The sequence below is a fragment of the Nerophis ophidion genome, linkage group LG25, assembly GCF_033978795.1.
Source record: "Nerophis ophidion isolate RoL-2023_Sa linkage group LG25, RoL_Noph_v1.0, whole genome shotgun sequence".
Taxonomy (NCBI): domain Eukaryota; kingdom Metazoa; phylum Chordata; class Actinopteri; order Syngnathiformes; family Syngnathidae; genus Nerophis; species Nerophis ophidion.
In genome coordinates, this window is record NC_084635.1 from 3781639 (window position 1) to 3795716 (window position 14078).

Here is a 14078-nt window from a genome sequence, read left to right on the forward strand (position 1 = left end):
AACTTGAGCACAATAGCTAATAACTAAAGCAACAGACTTTAAGCATACTAAAGTTAGTGTGATAATATATATAGATAATTATTCTAACACATTAATATTTATGGAACATGTCCACAAAAAATCCAGCTGTCAAAACTGAATACTGCATTGTTGCATTTCTTTTCACAGTTTATGAACTTACATTCATATTTTGTTGAAGTATTATTCAATAAATATATTTACAAAGGATTTTTGAATTGTTGCTATTTTTTTAGAATATTTCAAAAAAAATCTCACGTACCCCTTGGCATACCTTCAAGTACCCCCATTTGAGAACCACTGCCCTAGGGGGTGGGGGGGTTGCCCACACATGCAGTCCTCTCCAAGGTTTCTCATAGTCATCATTGTCACTGTCACCGACGTCCCACTGGGTGTAAGTTTTTCCTTGCCCTTATGTGGTCTCTACCGAGGATGTCGTTGTGGTTTGTGCAGCCCTTTGAGACACTTGTGATTTAGGGCTATATAAACAAACATTGATTGATTGATTGATTGATTGATTGATACTATTGCAGTGGTCCCCAACCTTTTTGTATCCGCGGACCGGTCAACGCTTAATAATTTGTCCTGCGGTCCGGGGGGGTGTCCTTTTTTTTTCTTTTTCTTCTTGTTCATGAAAAAGCGACATTTTTGTCATGTAAAAGGGAGTTTTTTGTGGTTGGTGCACAATTTGTAAGTGTATATTGTGTTTTTTTAAGTTGATTTAATAAAAAATTTTTTTTTTTTTTTTTTTTTCCATCCATTTCCTACCGCTTATTCCCTTTCGGGGTCGCGGGGGGCGCTGGCGCCTATCTCAGCTACAATCGGGCGGAAGGCGGGGTACACCCTGGACAAGTCGCCACCTCATCGCAGGGCCAACTCATAAAAAATTCTTCTGCGGCCCGGTACCAATCGGGCCGCGGCCCGGTGGTTGGGGACCACTGTACTATTGTGCTGTTTTGACTGTTCAATTGAAGGACCCTCATTATGTATGAAAAAATAGCTTGTGTGCTATTTATTGTGTGCTAAGCTGTTGTGTATCTCAGTGCTCCCTAGTAGCCTATAACCAACTTTGTTTATCATCTTTGAATTTTCACTGAGAAGAAGTAAGATTCAAGCCAATATAAATCGATACTTGTTTTATTTTTTGGGGACAAATAGGACCGGGACACCCTACTAATTGCAGTGCATCACTTTGAGTACTAATAAATGATTGCATCCTAATAACACCAGCCTGCAGTAGACACAAGTCATTTGACATTTTCTGCTGTGTCCTGCAGGTAAAACGGATGATATCAAGGTGTCCGAGAAGGGCCGTCTCTCTCCACGTTCAAACGGCCTTCACCGGTCGCCCTCTGATGCAGGACGCGTCAGCGGTGACGAAGCGAAGAAACAATCAATGTCCAGCAGCCACACAGCGACTCCCAGCTCCCTCACGCACACTGTTTCTGACCACCAGACACATGCCTCCCGCACCCCGACCAGCACATTCGGCTTCAAGAAGCAGGGCCACGGCATGGTAACCATGGTAACCGCCAGCGGGGCCACCATTACCAGCGGCTCGGCCACCCTGGGGAAAATTCCCAAATCCGGAGCACGGTCGCTGGCAGGATTAAAGGCAGGTGGGCAGGACGGGGGATTGCTGCTCGGCCACCACGACGACGGCTTCCTCCCCGCCGGTGCCCGCTCTACTCTGCAGTACCGCAGCCTCCCGAGGCCCAGCCGCTCAGGGTCGGTCGCCCGCAACGGCAACCGCTCCTCCACCAGCAGCATCGAGGCCGCCGTCCTCTCAGTGACCTCACATGGGAAGAACTCAATCGGCATTGCCAAGGCCAACGGCTCGCTCGGTCCGCTGGCGAATCAGACCGATCGAGAGAAGGGGGTCTCAGAGACCGACAACCTCAGGAGTGCAGGAGCAGCAACTGTTCCTCTGACAGGAAGACAGCAGGTTTCATCGCCCACACTACGCAGGTAGGCACACACACCAAAAAGTTACGCCAGTTGTCAGTTACCTTGCCGACGCATTCAAATCCCGATCTACAACCCCCGTTTCCATATGAGTTAGGAAATTGTGTTAGATGTAAATATAAACGGAATACAATGATTTGCAAATCCTTTTCAACCCATATTCAGTTGAATATGCCACAAAGACAAGATATTTGATGTTCAAACTCGTAATTTTTTTTTTTTTTTGGAAATAATAATTAACTTAGAATTTCATGGCTGCAAAACGTGCCAAAGTAGTTGGGAAAGGGCATGTTCACCACTGTGTTACATCACATTTTCTTTTAACAACACTCAATAAACGTTTGGGAACTGAGGAAACTAATTGCTGAAGCTTTGAAAGTGGAATTCTTTCCCGTTCTTGTTTTATGTAGAGCTTCAGTCCTTCCGCCATCCTAGTCACTGCCGTTGTGTCCTTGGGCACGACACTTTACCCACCTGCTCCCAGTGCCACCCACACTGGTTTAAATGTAACTTAGATATTGGGTTTCACTATGTAAAGCGCTTTGAGTCACTCGAGAAAAGCGCTATATAAATATAATTCACTTAATTCACTTAACAGTCTCCGCTGTCGTATTTTACGCTTCATAATGCGCCACATATTTTCGATGGGAGACAGGTCTGGACTGCAGGCGGGCCAGGAAAGCACCTTCACTCTTTTTTTACGAACCCACGCTGTTTTAACACTTGTCTTGCTGAAATAAGCAGGGGCGTCCATGATAACGTTGCTTGGATGACAACATATGTTGTTCCAAAACCTGTATGGACCTTTCAGCATTAATGGTGCCTTCACAGATGTGTAAGTTACCCATGCTTTGGGCACTAATACACCCCCATACCATCACACATGCTGGCTTTTCAACTTTGCGCCTATAACAATCCAAATGGTTAATTTCCTCTTTGTTCTGGAGGACACCACGTCCTCTGTTTCAAAATATAAGTTGAAATGTGGACTCGTCAGACCACAGAACACTTTTCCACTTTGCATCAGTCCATCTTAGGTGAGCTCGGGCCCAGAGAAGCCGGCGGCGTTTCAGGATATTGTTGATAAATGGGTTTGGCTTTGCATAGTAGAGTTTTAACTTGCACTTACAGATGTAACGACCAACTGTAGTTACTGACAGTGGTTTTATGAAGTGTTCCTGAGCCCATGTGGTGATATCCTTTACACACTGATGTCCGTTTTTGATGCAGTACCGCCTGAGGGAATGAAGGTCCGTAATATCGCTTACGTGCAGTGATTTCTCCAGATTCTCTGAACCTTTTAATGATTTTACGGACCGTAGATGGTAAAATCCCTAAATTCCTTGCAATAGCTCGTTGAGAAATGTTGTTCTAAAACTGTTCGACAATTTACTTACAAAGTGGTGACCCTCACCCCATCCTTGTTTGTGAATTACTTAGCATTTCATGGAAGCTGCTTTTATAGCCAATCATGGCACCCACCTGTTCCCAATTAGCCTGCACACCTGTGGGATGTTCCATATAAGTGTTTGATGAGCATTCCTCAACTTTGTCAGTATTTATTGCCACCTTTCCCAACGTCTTTGTCATGTGTTGCTGGCATCTAATTCTAAAGTTAATGATTATTTGCACACAAAAAAAAGATTATCAGTTAGAACATCAAATATGTTGTCTTTGTAGCATATTCAACTGAATATGGCTTGAAAAAGATTTGAAAATCATTTTATTCTGTTTATATTTACATCTAACACAATTTCCCCACTCATATAGATACGGGGTTTGTACTAAAATCCAAATAGCATGTGCTAAACAGCGTGTACAATCTACAAAATTGTGTATATATTTGTGTATGTGTTGCGTGCAATCTACCAACATTGCATGTGCTATTCATAACTTGTGCAGCTGCCCTCTTCAAGTTCATGTAATCATGCGACTTGTCCAGGGTGTACCCCGCCTTCCGCCCGATTGTAGCTGAGATAGGCGCCAGCGCCCCCCGCGACCCCAAAAGGGAATAAGCGGTAGAAAATGGATGGATGGATGTAATCATGCTCCTACCTGTGGTGTTTTGCTGTGTTTTCAAACAAGCAGGGGACATTTACCACTTTTTATAGGCATTTTTGTGGGATGCGGTGTATCCCACGATGAAACCCACTTTTTTGTGTGCGCTGCAGAAGCACTCATGAGAGAGAGGCTGCACTTACTGTGCTCAAGACGTGAAAAAATGCATACTTGAAGAAGTTCTTTTCATATACAGGCATGTGAAAAGCTCCACAAACAAGCGGGATCTGCAGTTTGCAAACGTTATTTTTTTTTCAGAATATCAGAGCCGCGTTTTTTTAATAAAATATCTATAATAACAAAAAATCCAGACTAAATTTGTAGAATGTGCGCCTCAACCACACATACTCGCCGTTCCCCTTGTCGAAACGCCACGCTTTTTATTTGCAGGACGGGAAGACCTCAGGAGCATCGAAACAAGCTTGCAAGTCATCTTAACCATCGAGCTAGCTTGTTTGTTGTCACTTCTGTTTGCACATGGCAGGCCACATTTAATGATGTGATGGACCACATTAAATGACGTGATGGACCACATTAAATGACCTGACGGACCACGTTAAATGATGTGGCAGACCACATTAAATGAAGTGGCAGACCACGTTAAATGAAGTGGCAGACCACATTAAATGATGTGGCAGACCACATTAAATGATGTGGCAGACCACATTAAATGATGTAGCAGACCACATTAAATGATGTAGCAGACCACATTAAATGATGTGGCAGACCACATTAAATGATGTGGCAGACCACATTAAATGACGTGGCAGACCACATTAAATGAAGTGGCAGACCACATTAAATGATGTGGCAGACCACATTAAATGATGTAGCAGACCACGTTAAATGATGTGGCAGACCACGTTAAATGATGTGGCAGACCACATTAAATGATGTGGCAGACCACGTTAAATGATGTGGCAGACCACATTAAATGATGTGGCAGACCACATTAAATGATGTGGCAGACCACATTAAATGATGTGGCAGACCACATTAAATGACGTGGCAGACCACATTAAATGATGTGGCAGACCACATTAAATGACGTAGAAGACCACGTTAAATGATGTGGCGTACCTCAACAAATGACATGGGCCACATAAGTGACGTGACGGACCACATACAGTAAGTGGCATGGCGGGCCATTTTAAATGATGTGGCAGACCACATTAATGACGTGACGGACACATTAAATGATGTGGCGTACCTCAACAAATGACATGGGCCACATTAAGTGACATGACGGACCACATACAGTAAATGGCATGGCGGGCCATTTTAAATGACGTGACGGACCACGTTAAATGATGTGGCGGACCACGTTAAATGATGTGGCAGACCACGTTAAATGATGTGGCAGACCACTTAAATGATGTGGCGTACCTTAACAAATGACATGGGCCACATTAAGTGACGTGACGGACCACATACAGTAAATGGCATGGCGGGCCATTTTAAATGACGTGACGGACCACGTTAAATGATGTGGCAGACCACGTTAAATGATGTGGCAGACCACATTAAATGACGTGGCAGACCACGTTAAATGATGTGGCGTACCTCAACAAATGACATGGGCCACATAAGTGACGTGACGGACCACATACAGTAAGTGGCATGGCGGGCCATTTTAAATGACGTGACGGACCACATTAAATGACGTGGCAGACCTCAACAAATGACATGAGCCACGTTAAGTGACGTGACGGACCACATACAGTAAGTGGCATGGCGGGCCATTTTAAATGACATGACGGACCACATTAAATGATGTGGCGTACCTCAACAAATGACATGAGCCACGTTAAGTGACGTGACGGACCACATTAAATGATGTAATATACCTCAATCATGACGTGTCGGACAACATTGAATGAAGTTACCGACCACTTTAAATGATGTGGCAGGCCACATTAAATAACATGGAGGGCCACTTTAATGACGTGACAGGCTACATTGAACGACGTGACGGGCCACACTAAATGACATGACGAACCACATTGAATGACATGGCAGGTCACATTAAATGATGTGACGGACCACGTAAATGGCATGGCGGGCCATTTTAAATGACGTGACGGACCACCTTAAATGATGTTGCACACATTAAATGATGTGGCGGACCTCAACAAAGACATGGCAGGCCACATTAAGTGATGTGACAGACCAGATCAAATGATGTAGTATACCTCAATCATGACGTGTCGGACAACATTGAATGACGTTACAGACCACATTAAATGAAATGGCAGGCCAATTAAATGACATGGAGGGCCACCTTAAATGACGTGACAGACTACATTGAACGACGTGACAGGCAATGTTAAATGACATGACGAACCACATTGAATGAAATGGCAGGCCACATTAAATGATGTGATGGACCACATAAATGGCATGGCGGGCCACTTTAAATGACGTGGTTGGGGGCGCGGTTAAAAGTCAAATATTTAATATATATATATTAAATATATATATTAAATATATATATATGATAAATACTTGACTTTCAGTGAATTCTAGGTATGTATATATATATATATAAATATATATATATATATATATATATTTTTTTTTTTCCTGAAGGAACTCTCCTGAAGGAATCAATAAAGTACTATCTATCTATCTATCTATCTATCTATCTATCTATCTATCTATATACATATCTATATACAAATAAATATATGTATTTATTTTATTACATAAATAAAAGAAATACTTGAATTTCAGTGTTCATTTATTTACACATACATTACACTCATCTACTCATTGTTGAGTTAAGGGTTGAAATGTCCATCTTTGTTCTATTCTCTGTCTATTCTACATTCTATTCTATTCTATGTACAGTAGATGGCGGTATTGTCCTGTTTAAGAGTGTCACAAGTTCACAACATTGCTGTTTAGGCAGACGGACTTCTTAACGGTAGACGAAAAAAACGTGACTGCTGTTGTTGTGTGTTATTACCGGACTGGCAGGACTTTAATGAAACCGCCTAACAATAAACCCACATAAGAAACCAAGAACTCGCCCTCGATCATTCTACAGTTATATAACGTCATTGGGCAGGCTCGCTCTTTATATTTTGGGAAAGACTGTCGACACGTCACTCAGGTCGCATGGAGCTGGAGGGGGCGTGGCCTCGGAATTTCGGGAGACTTTCGGGAGAAAATTTGTCCCGGGAGGTTTTCGATAAATGATATGTCGGGCCATATCTGGCCTCCGAGTCTTGAGTTTGACAGGTGCTTTAGTAGACCAGGCCCTGAGTGGCCCCTCCTTGCTCTCTTGCTGTTGGAGCGTTGCATAATTCTCACATGTGTGGGCATGTTGTTTGTATGCCTTCAGTCATTAGGCTCAAACGGGGTCATTTTGTGGGTTCTTCCGAGGATGTTGTAGTCGTAATGATTTGTGCAGTCCTTTGAGACATTTGTGATTTGGGGCTATATAAATAAACATTGATTGATTGATTGATTGATTGATTGTAAAACATAGACTCAACTTGAGTTCAACTAATCAGCTTCCAAACCTCAACCTTGGCCGTGCGTTGAGGGAGGGTGTGGGTGTGGGTGTGGGTGTGGGTGTGGGTGTGGGTGGGGGTAATAAGAATCTTACCTTAGCGCTGTGCCCTCATTAACGTCAGGGAGTAATAACTCTTCAAAGAGGCTTCATGCGTCTGTGCTCGCCCATCACATCTCCACTCCTCCTAGCCTATATTTAACTCCAGTAGTGCATCGACAGCAGAAGAGAAAAATGTTATTTCAGTTCTTTGATTTACTTTGCATATTTATGAGCAACTAATTGCCTGTTTTATCCGTAGGTTGTTTGGTGGGAAGAGCAGCAAACAGGGTCCAGTCACCACTGTTGACAACATGAAGAACTCCACCGTTATCTCCAACCCACACGCCACCATGAGTCATGTGACCACAGTGATGGAGTCCCCCGATGGAGGACTGGGAGGCGTTGACAGTGAGACCTTCAGCCCCATGTTTGGAGGCAGAGTGACAGGATCCGGCACAGGGACACTCGGTAGCGAGCAGGTAGGATTGGGCCTCCGACAAATCATGTAGACCAGGGTTCCACAAACTTCAGCCCGTCAGTGTTTACAGTCTGGTCCAGAAGATTCCCGGGGCTAATGATTCAATTTAGAATTGATTTCTTGATTCATAATGATTCTTGTTTTAAAAGCCATACTTTTTAATAACATCGGGTGCCAGTTCTATCATTAACTACATTCCTCCATGAAATACATCAACAGCTGGGATCAATTTCTATATTACTTATACGAAAATCGGTTTTGTTTAATAAAATTCTAAACACACATTTAACAAAGTCAAGTATCCAACACTAAAGTAAATCCGTACAGCAGATATGGGCGTCTACATCAACTATATGATTCGGATGAGTGGCTGGACAGGACAGATTTAAAAAATAAAATAAAAAAACATTTTTAAAAAAATAATTTTTTTATTTTTTTTCTAATCGATCCAGAATCGTTAAAAATAAGAATAACAATTAATTCGCCAAAAAAAAAAAAAAAAAAAAAAAATATATATATATATATGTATATGTATATATATAAGTGTGTGTGTGTGTGTGTGTGTGTGTGTGTGTGTGTGTGTGTGTGTATATCCATCCATCCATCCATTTTCTACCGCTTATTTCCTTTTGGGGTCGCGGGGGGCGCTGGCGCCTATTTCAGCTACAATCGGGCGGAAGGCGGGGTACAACCTGGACAAGTGGCCACCTCATCACAGGGCCAACACAGATAGAGAGACAACATTCACATTCACTATATATATATATATATATATATATGTATATATATATATACATATGTATATATATATATATATACATCCATCCATCCATTTTCTACCGCTTATTCCCTTTCGGGGTCGCGGGGGGCGCTGGCGCTTATCTCAGCTACAATCGGGCGGAAGGCAGGGTACACCCTGGACAAGTTGCCACCTCATCGCAGTGTATATATATATATATATATATATATATATATATATATATATATATATAAAGATGAATAAATAGCTCGGCCCCCGGCCAATTTTTTAACCCAATGTGGCCCCTGAGTCAAAAAATTTGGGGAACCCTGATGTAGATATAGAATTTCTTTACTTTATGCTGACATCATCTTTCAAATCTTGAAAGGTTCTCACAAGTCAACTGCTATTTTTAGCTCTTACCCCTTCAACCCCACAGTGAAAAGAAAGAAAGTATGTTTTAGTTTACAATTAAATATTCAGATATGTCTCACCGACTGCAGTTGCGATCATGACGGCTGGTTGACCAGTAGGATCCTGTCTGAAAATGATAAATGTATGAGTTAAGTGTTTTGAAACTTTGGGATTCACAAAGGCAGATGATTGCATCATCACTTTTTAATGGATTCAAACTTGATGAAAAGGCTGAGTGGCCTGGACAGAAATACAACCACAACTTCCCAAATAACTACAGTCTATCTGTGGCAGGTGGATCATTTTATAATTTGCATATCACATGTGCATGCAATTTTTATGGATGTTGTTGCAAACGCAAGAAGTGAGTAAAAATCTGTCATCAGCAAAATGAGGGAAATTCAAAGTCTTTCTATGTTAGTTTTCCGAAGTGTCCAGGAAGTCCAGAACAGTAATTATTCTGTGAAAGACAATGTAGAGTTCTTTAAAGGGGAACATTATCAGCAGACCTATGCAAGCGTCAATATATACCTTGATGTTGCAGAAAAAAGATCATGTATTTTTTTAACCGATTTCCGAACTCTAAATGGGTGAATTTTGGCAAATTAAACGCCTTTCTGTTTATCGGTCTGTGGCGATGACGTCAGAACGTCACGTCACCGAGGTAACACACCCACCATTTTCATTTTCACATTACAAACACCGGGTCTCAGCTCTGTTATTTTCCGTTTTTTCGACTATTTTTTGGAACCTTGGAGACATCATGCCTCGTCGGTGTGTTGTCGGAGGGTGTAACAACACTAACAGGGAGGGATTCAAGTTGCACCACTGGCAAGAAATCTGCCGCCAGACCCCCATTGAATGTACCAGAGTGTCTCCACATTTGACCGGCGATGCTAAGACAGACATGGCACAGAGATGTATGGATAACCTGCAGATGCATTTGCAACCATTAAGTCAACGAAATCACAAAGGTGAGTTTTGTTGATGTTGTTGACTTATGTGCTAATCAGACATATTTGGTCACGGCGTGACTGCCAGCTAATCGATGCTAACATGCTACGCTAATCGATGCTAACATGCTATTCACGCTAGCTGTATGTACATTTGAAACTAGATACCCACATTTAATGCGAAACAAACACTTACCAATCGACGGATTTAAGTTGCTCCAGTGTCACAAGATGCGAAAGTCCTGATCGTTTGGTCCGCACATTTTACCGGCGATGCTAATAAGGCAGCCATGCTATGGGCCACTTCATTAGGTACACCCACGCTATGGCCGAATAGCGTCAAAAGCTATTCGCTCAATAGCTTCAGTTTTTTTCTTCAATTTCGTTTTTGCTATCTGCCTCCATACTCCAACCATCTGTTTCAATACATGCGTAATCTGTTGAATCGCTTAAGCCGCTGAAATCCGAGTCTGAATCCAAGCTAATGTCGCTATATCTTGCTGTGGTATTCCCATTGTTTATTTACATTGGCAGCACTGTGTGACGTCACAGGGAAATGGATAGTGGTTTCGAAGATAGCGAAAATAAGGCACTTTAAAGCTTTATTTAGGGATATTCCGGGACTGGTAAAATTTTGAAAAAAACTTCAAAAAATACAACAAGCCACTGGGAACTGATTTTTATTGTTTTTAACCCTTTTGAAATTGTGATAATCCATCCATCTTCTTCCGCTTATCCGAGGTCGGGTCGCGGGGGCAACAGCCTAAGCAGGGAAACCCAGACTTCCCTCTCCCCAGCCACTTCGTCTAGCTCTTCCCGAGGCGTTCCCAGGCCAGCCGGGAGACATAGTCTTCCCAACGTGTCCTGGGTCTTCCCCGTGGCCTCCTACCGGTTGGACGTGCCCTAAACACCTCCCTAGGGAGGCGTTCGGGTGGCATCCTGACCAGATGCCCAAACCACCTCATCTGGCTCCTCTCCATGTGGAGGAGCAGCGGCTTTACTTTGAGTTCCTCCCGGATGGCAGAGCTTCTCACCCTATCTCTAAGGGAGAGACCCAAACTCATTTGGGCCGCTTGTACCCGTGATCTTATCCTTTCGGTCATGACCCAAAGCTCATGACCATAGGTGAGGATGGGAACGTAGATCGACCGGTAAATTGAGAGCTTTGCCTTCCGGCTCAGCTCCTTCTTCACCACAACGGATCGGTACAACGTCCGCATTACTGAAGACGCCACACCGATCCGCCTGTCGATCTCACCATCCACTCTTCCCTAACTCGTGAACAAGACTCCTAGGTACTTGAACTCCTCCACTTGGGGCAGGGTCTCCTCCCCAACCCGGAGATGGCATTCCACCCTTTTCCGGGCGAGAACCATGGACTCGGACTTGGAGGTGCTGATTCTCATTCCGGTCGCTTCACACTCGGCTGCGAACCGATCCAGTGAGAGCTGAATTGTGATAATGTTCCCCTTTAATCGCTAAGTTGGCTAAACTCATGCCTTCTGCTTTGTTTTCTTATATTCTGGCAGACCAGGCACATGTAAGTTCAGAAGCAGAGTCAAGATGCCATCTATTATGGAGAGTTGTCGACAGTCCCGTTATAATGTGTTTATGAGCAAGGGCAAACATGTACTGAAGCCTGCCGCAAAAAAAAATAATAATAATGTACCATAAACAGTGAGATTGGCATCTGCTGCTCAAATATTTGCGTCATATCTGGGAACTGCTATGGGCTGCGATGTATATTTATTTAACTCGGTGACAGCATGTCTCTGCTGACAATTTCTGCAATTACTGGTTGGATGTGGAAGATCTCTATAACTCACAGCCCTGCCATGTCCTTGACATTTGTGTTTCAGGAGTTATTTTAGATGTATTTCCATGAGCTTCACTAAAGCTATCATAACTTAAGTTTTTTTTTTTTCCTTGATAAAATTGAGCCATTAATCAGTGGAAAAAGGGCATATTACTTGTTTTTGCAAATGTAGTATTGCAATGTAAAAGTTGGTGCTGCTAATCTTGGAGAGGAATTAAACTCCTGCAAGCAGCGAGGCAAAGATTGACTCTTATTTTACAACAGTGTTGACCTGGAAGTGTGTGCATGCATCTATTGTCACATCATATCATGAATCATGCATCCATTAATCAGAATGGCGGCGGTGGTGATGACCAAGAAGAACGCGGAGTTGGAATATAATTACAACACTTTATGTACATATTTATATACATATTTATATAATATGTAACTACAAGCTCCATTCACAGACAGAGTCCCATTGCTTTTATGAGCGGTCAAGCGAGTCAAAAGCTGGAAATAAATATATATATTTTATTTTTATTTTTTTAAAATTGTTTAATTTTTATTTATGGCGGCTGTAATTCTTTCGTGGCGGGCCGCCGCAGATAAATGGATGTGTGGGAAACCCTGATATATATATATATATATATATATATATATATATGGGTGTGTGTGTGTGTGTGTACTGTATATATACTTCAATCAATCAATGTTTACTTATATAGCCCTAAATCACTAGTGTCTCAAAGGGCTGCACAAACCACCACGACATCCTCGGTAGGCCCACATAAGGGCAAGTCCAGTCCAAAGCGGATCCAACACAGCAGCGAGAGTCCCGTTCACAGCGGAGCCAGCGAGAAACCATCCCAAGCGGAGGCGGACCAGCAGCGCAGAGATGTCCCCAGCCGATACACAGGCAAGCAGTACATGGCCACCGGATCGGACCGGACCCCCTCCACAAGGGAGAGTGGGATATAGAAGAAAAAGAAAAGAAACGGCAGATCAACTGGTCTAAAAAGGGAGTCTATTTAAAGGCTAGAGTATACAAATGAGTTTTAAGGTGAGACTTAAATGCTTCTACTGAGGTGGCATCGCGAACTGTTACCGGGAGGGCATTCCAGAGTACTGGAGCCCGAACGGAAAATATATGTATATTAGATTAGATTAGATAGTACTTTATTTATTCCTTCAGGAGAGTTCCTTCAGGGGGGGGGGGGGAATGGGGGTTAAATCACCAAACATTATTCCCGGGCGCGGCCACCGCTGCAGCTCACTGCTCCCCTCACCTGATCAAGGGCGATGTGTCAAATGCAGAGAATAATTCCGCCACATCTAGTGTGTGTGTGTGACAACGATTGGTACTTTAACTTTAATATCTTGTTTTTAATGAATGCTTGGGCCTACTATGCTACTGTAATTCAATGTTGGTCATTACGGTGGTACTTGGGGAGCCAAGTTTTTTTTAAGGTGTTTCTTGGTGAAAAAACTTTGACAACCGCTGAATGCTATCCAAAATGTCAACATGGCAGAGCATATTATTACTAAAAGAATACATTTACTTCATGCAATGTTGTCTGTGTCCTTCACAGGCCTCCAGTCCCGGCTCAGTCTACTCCTCAACGGGGCCTTCTAACAGCCTCACATGGGGCACCACGTTCAGCGGCTCCTCTGCCCAGAGCAGGGAGAGCACACTGGGCGGGCACGGCGGCACAAGCAGCATGGGCTACCCTTCCGTGAGCAGCATGCACACCAGCAGCGAGTCCATCGACATGAGCCTGGGCAGCGCAGGGGGGGGAGGCCACGGGACCCACAGAGAGGACACCCTGTCCGCCCTGGGTCGCACTGGCAGCGTCAAGGCGGGCATGACGGAAAGGTGAGAGCGACAAAGTGCACGATAATAGCCTTGCTCGCTATATTTAATTTATAGCAGCCAAACCGGTTTCAGTATTTGCGAGTCTACATGGGGAATATATACATGCATTTTATTTAATACACTCCAAACTTTTTCAAACAGGAAAAAGGAAAGATGCAGGCGCCACTTTGATGCATTTTGTTATTAAAGACACTAAAACAGGGGTGCCCATTACGTCGATCGC

General features: G+C 43.2%; 1 protein-coding gene across 5 annotated transcripts in view; it reads left to right on the forward strand.

The window, feature by feature from the left end:
- nav2a (neuron navigator 2a) overlaps positions 1-14078 on the forward strand; it is a 460666-nt gene that overhangs the window by 222079 nt on the left and 224509 nt on the right. For all 5 annotated transcript variants that reach the window (XR_009804322.1, XR_009804321.1, XR_009804323.1 and 2 more), the window contains 3 exons: positions 1296-1986; positions 7860-8079; positions 13572-13855. Coding sequence is in view for 2 of the 5 variants with exons in the window: in XM_061887617.1 (XP_061743601.1) it covers positions 1296-1986; positions 7860-8079; positions 13572-13855 (1195 nt within the window). In the remaining 3 variants the exon portion in view is untranslated. The remainder of the gene's footprint in view (positions 1-1295; positions 1987-7859; positions 8080-13571; positions 13856-14078) is intronic.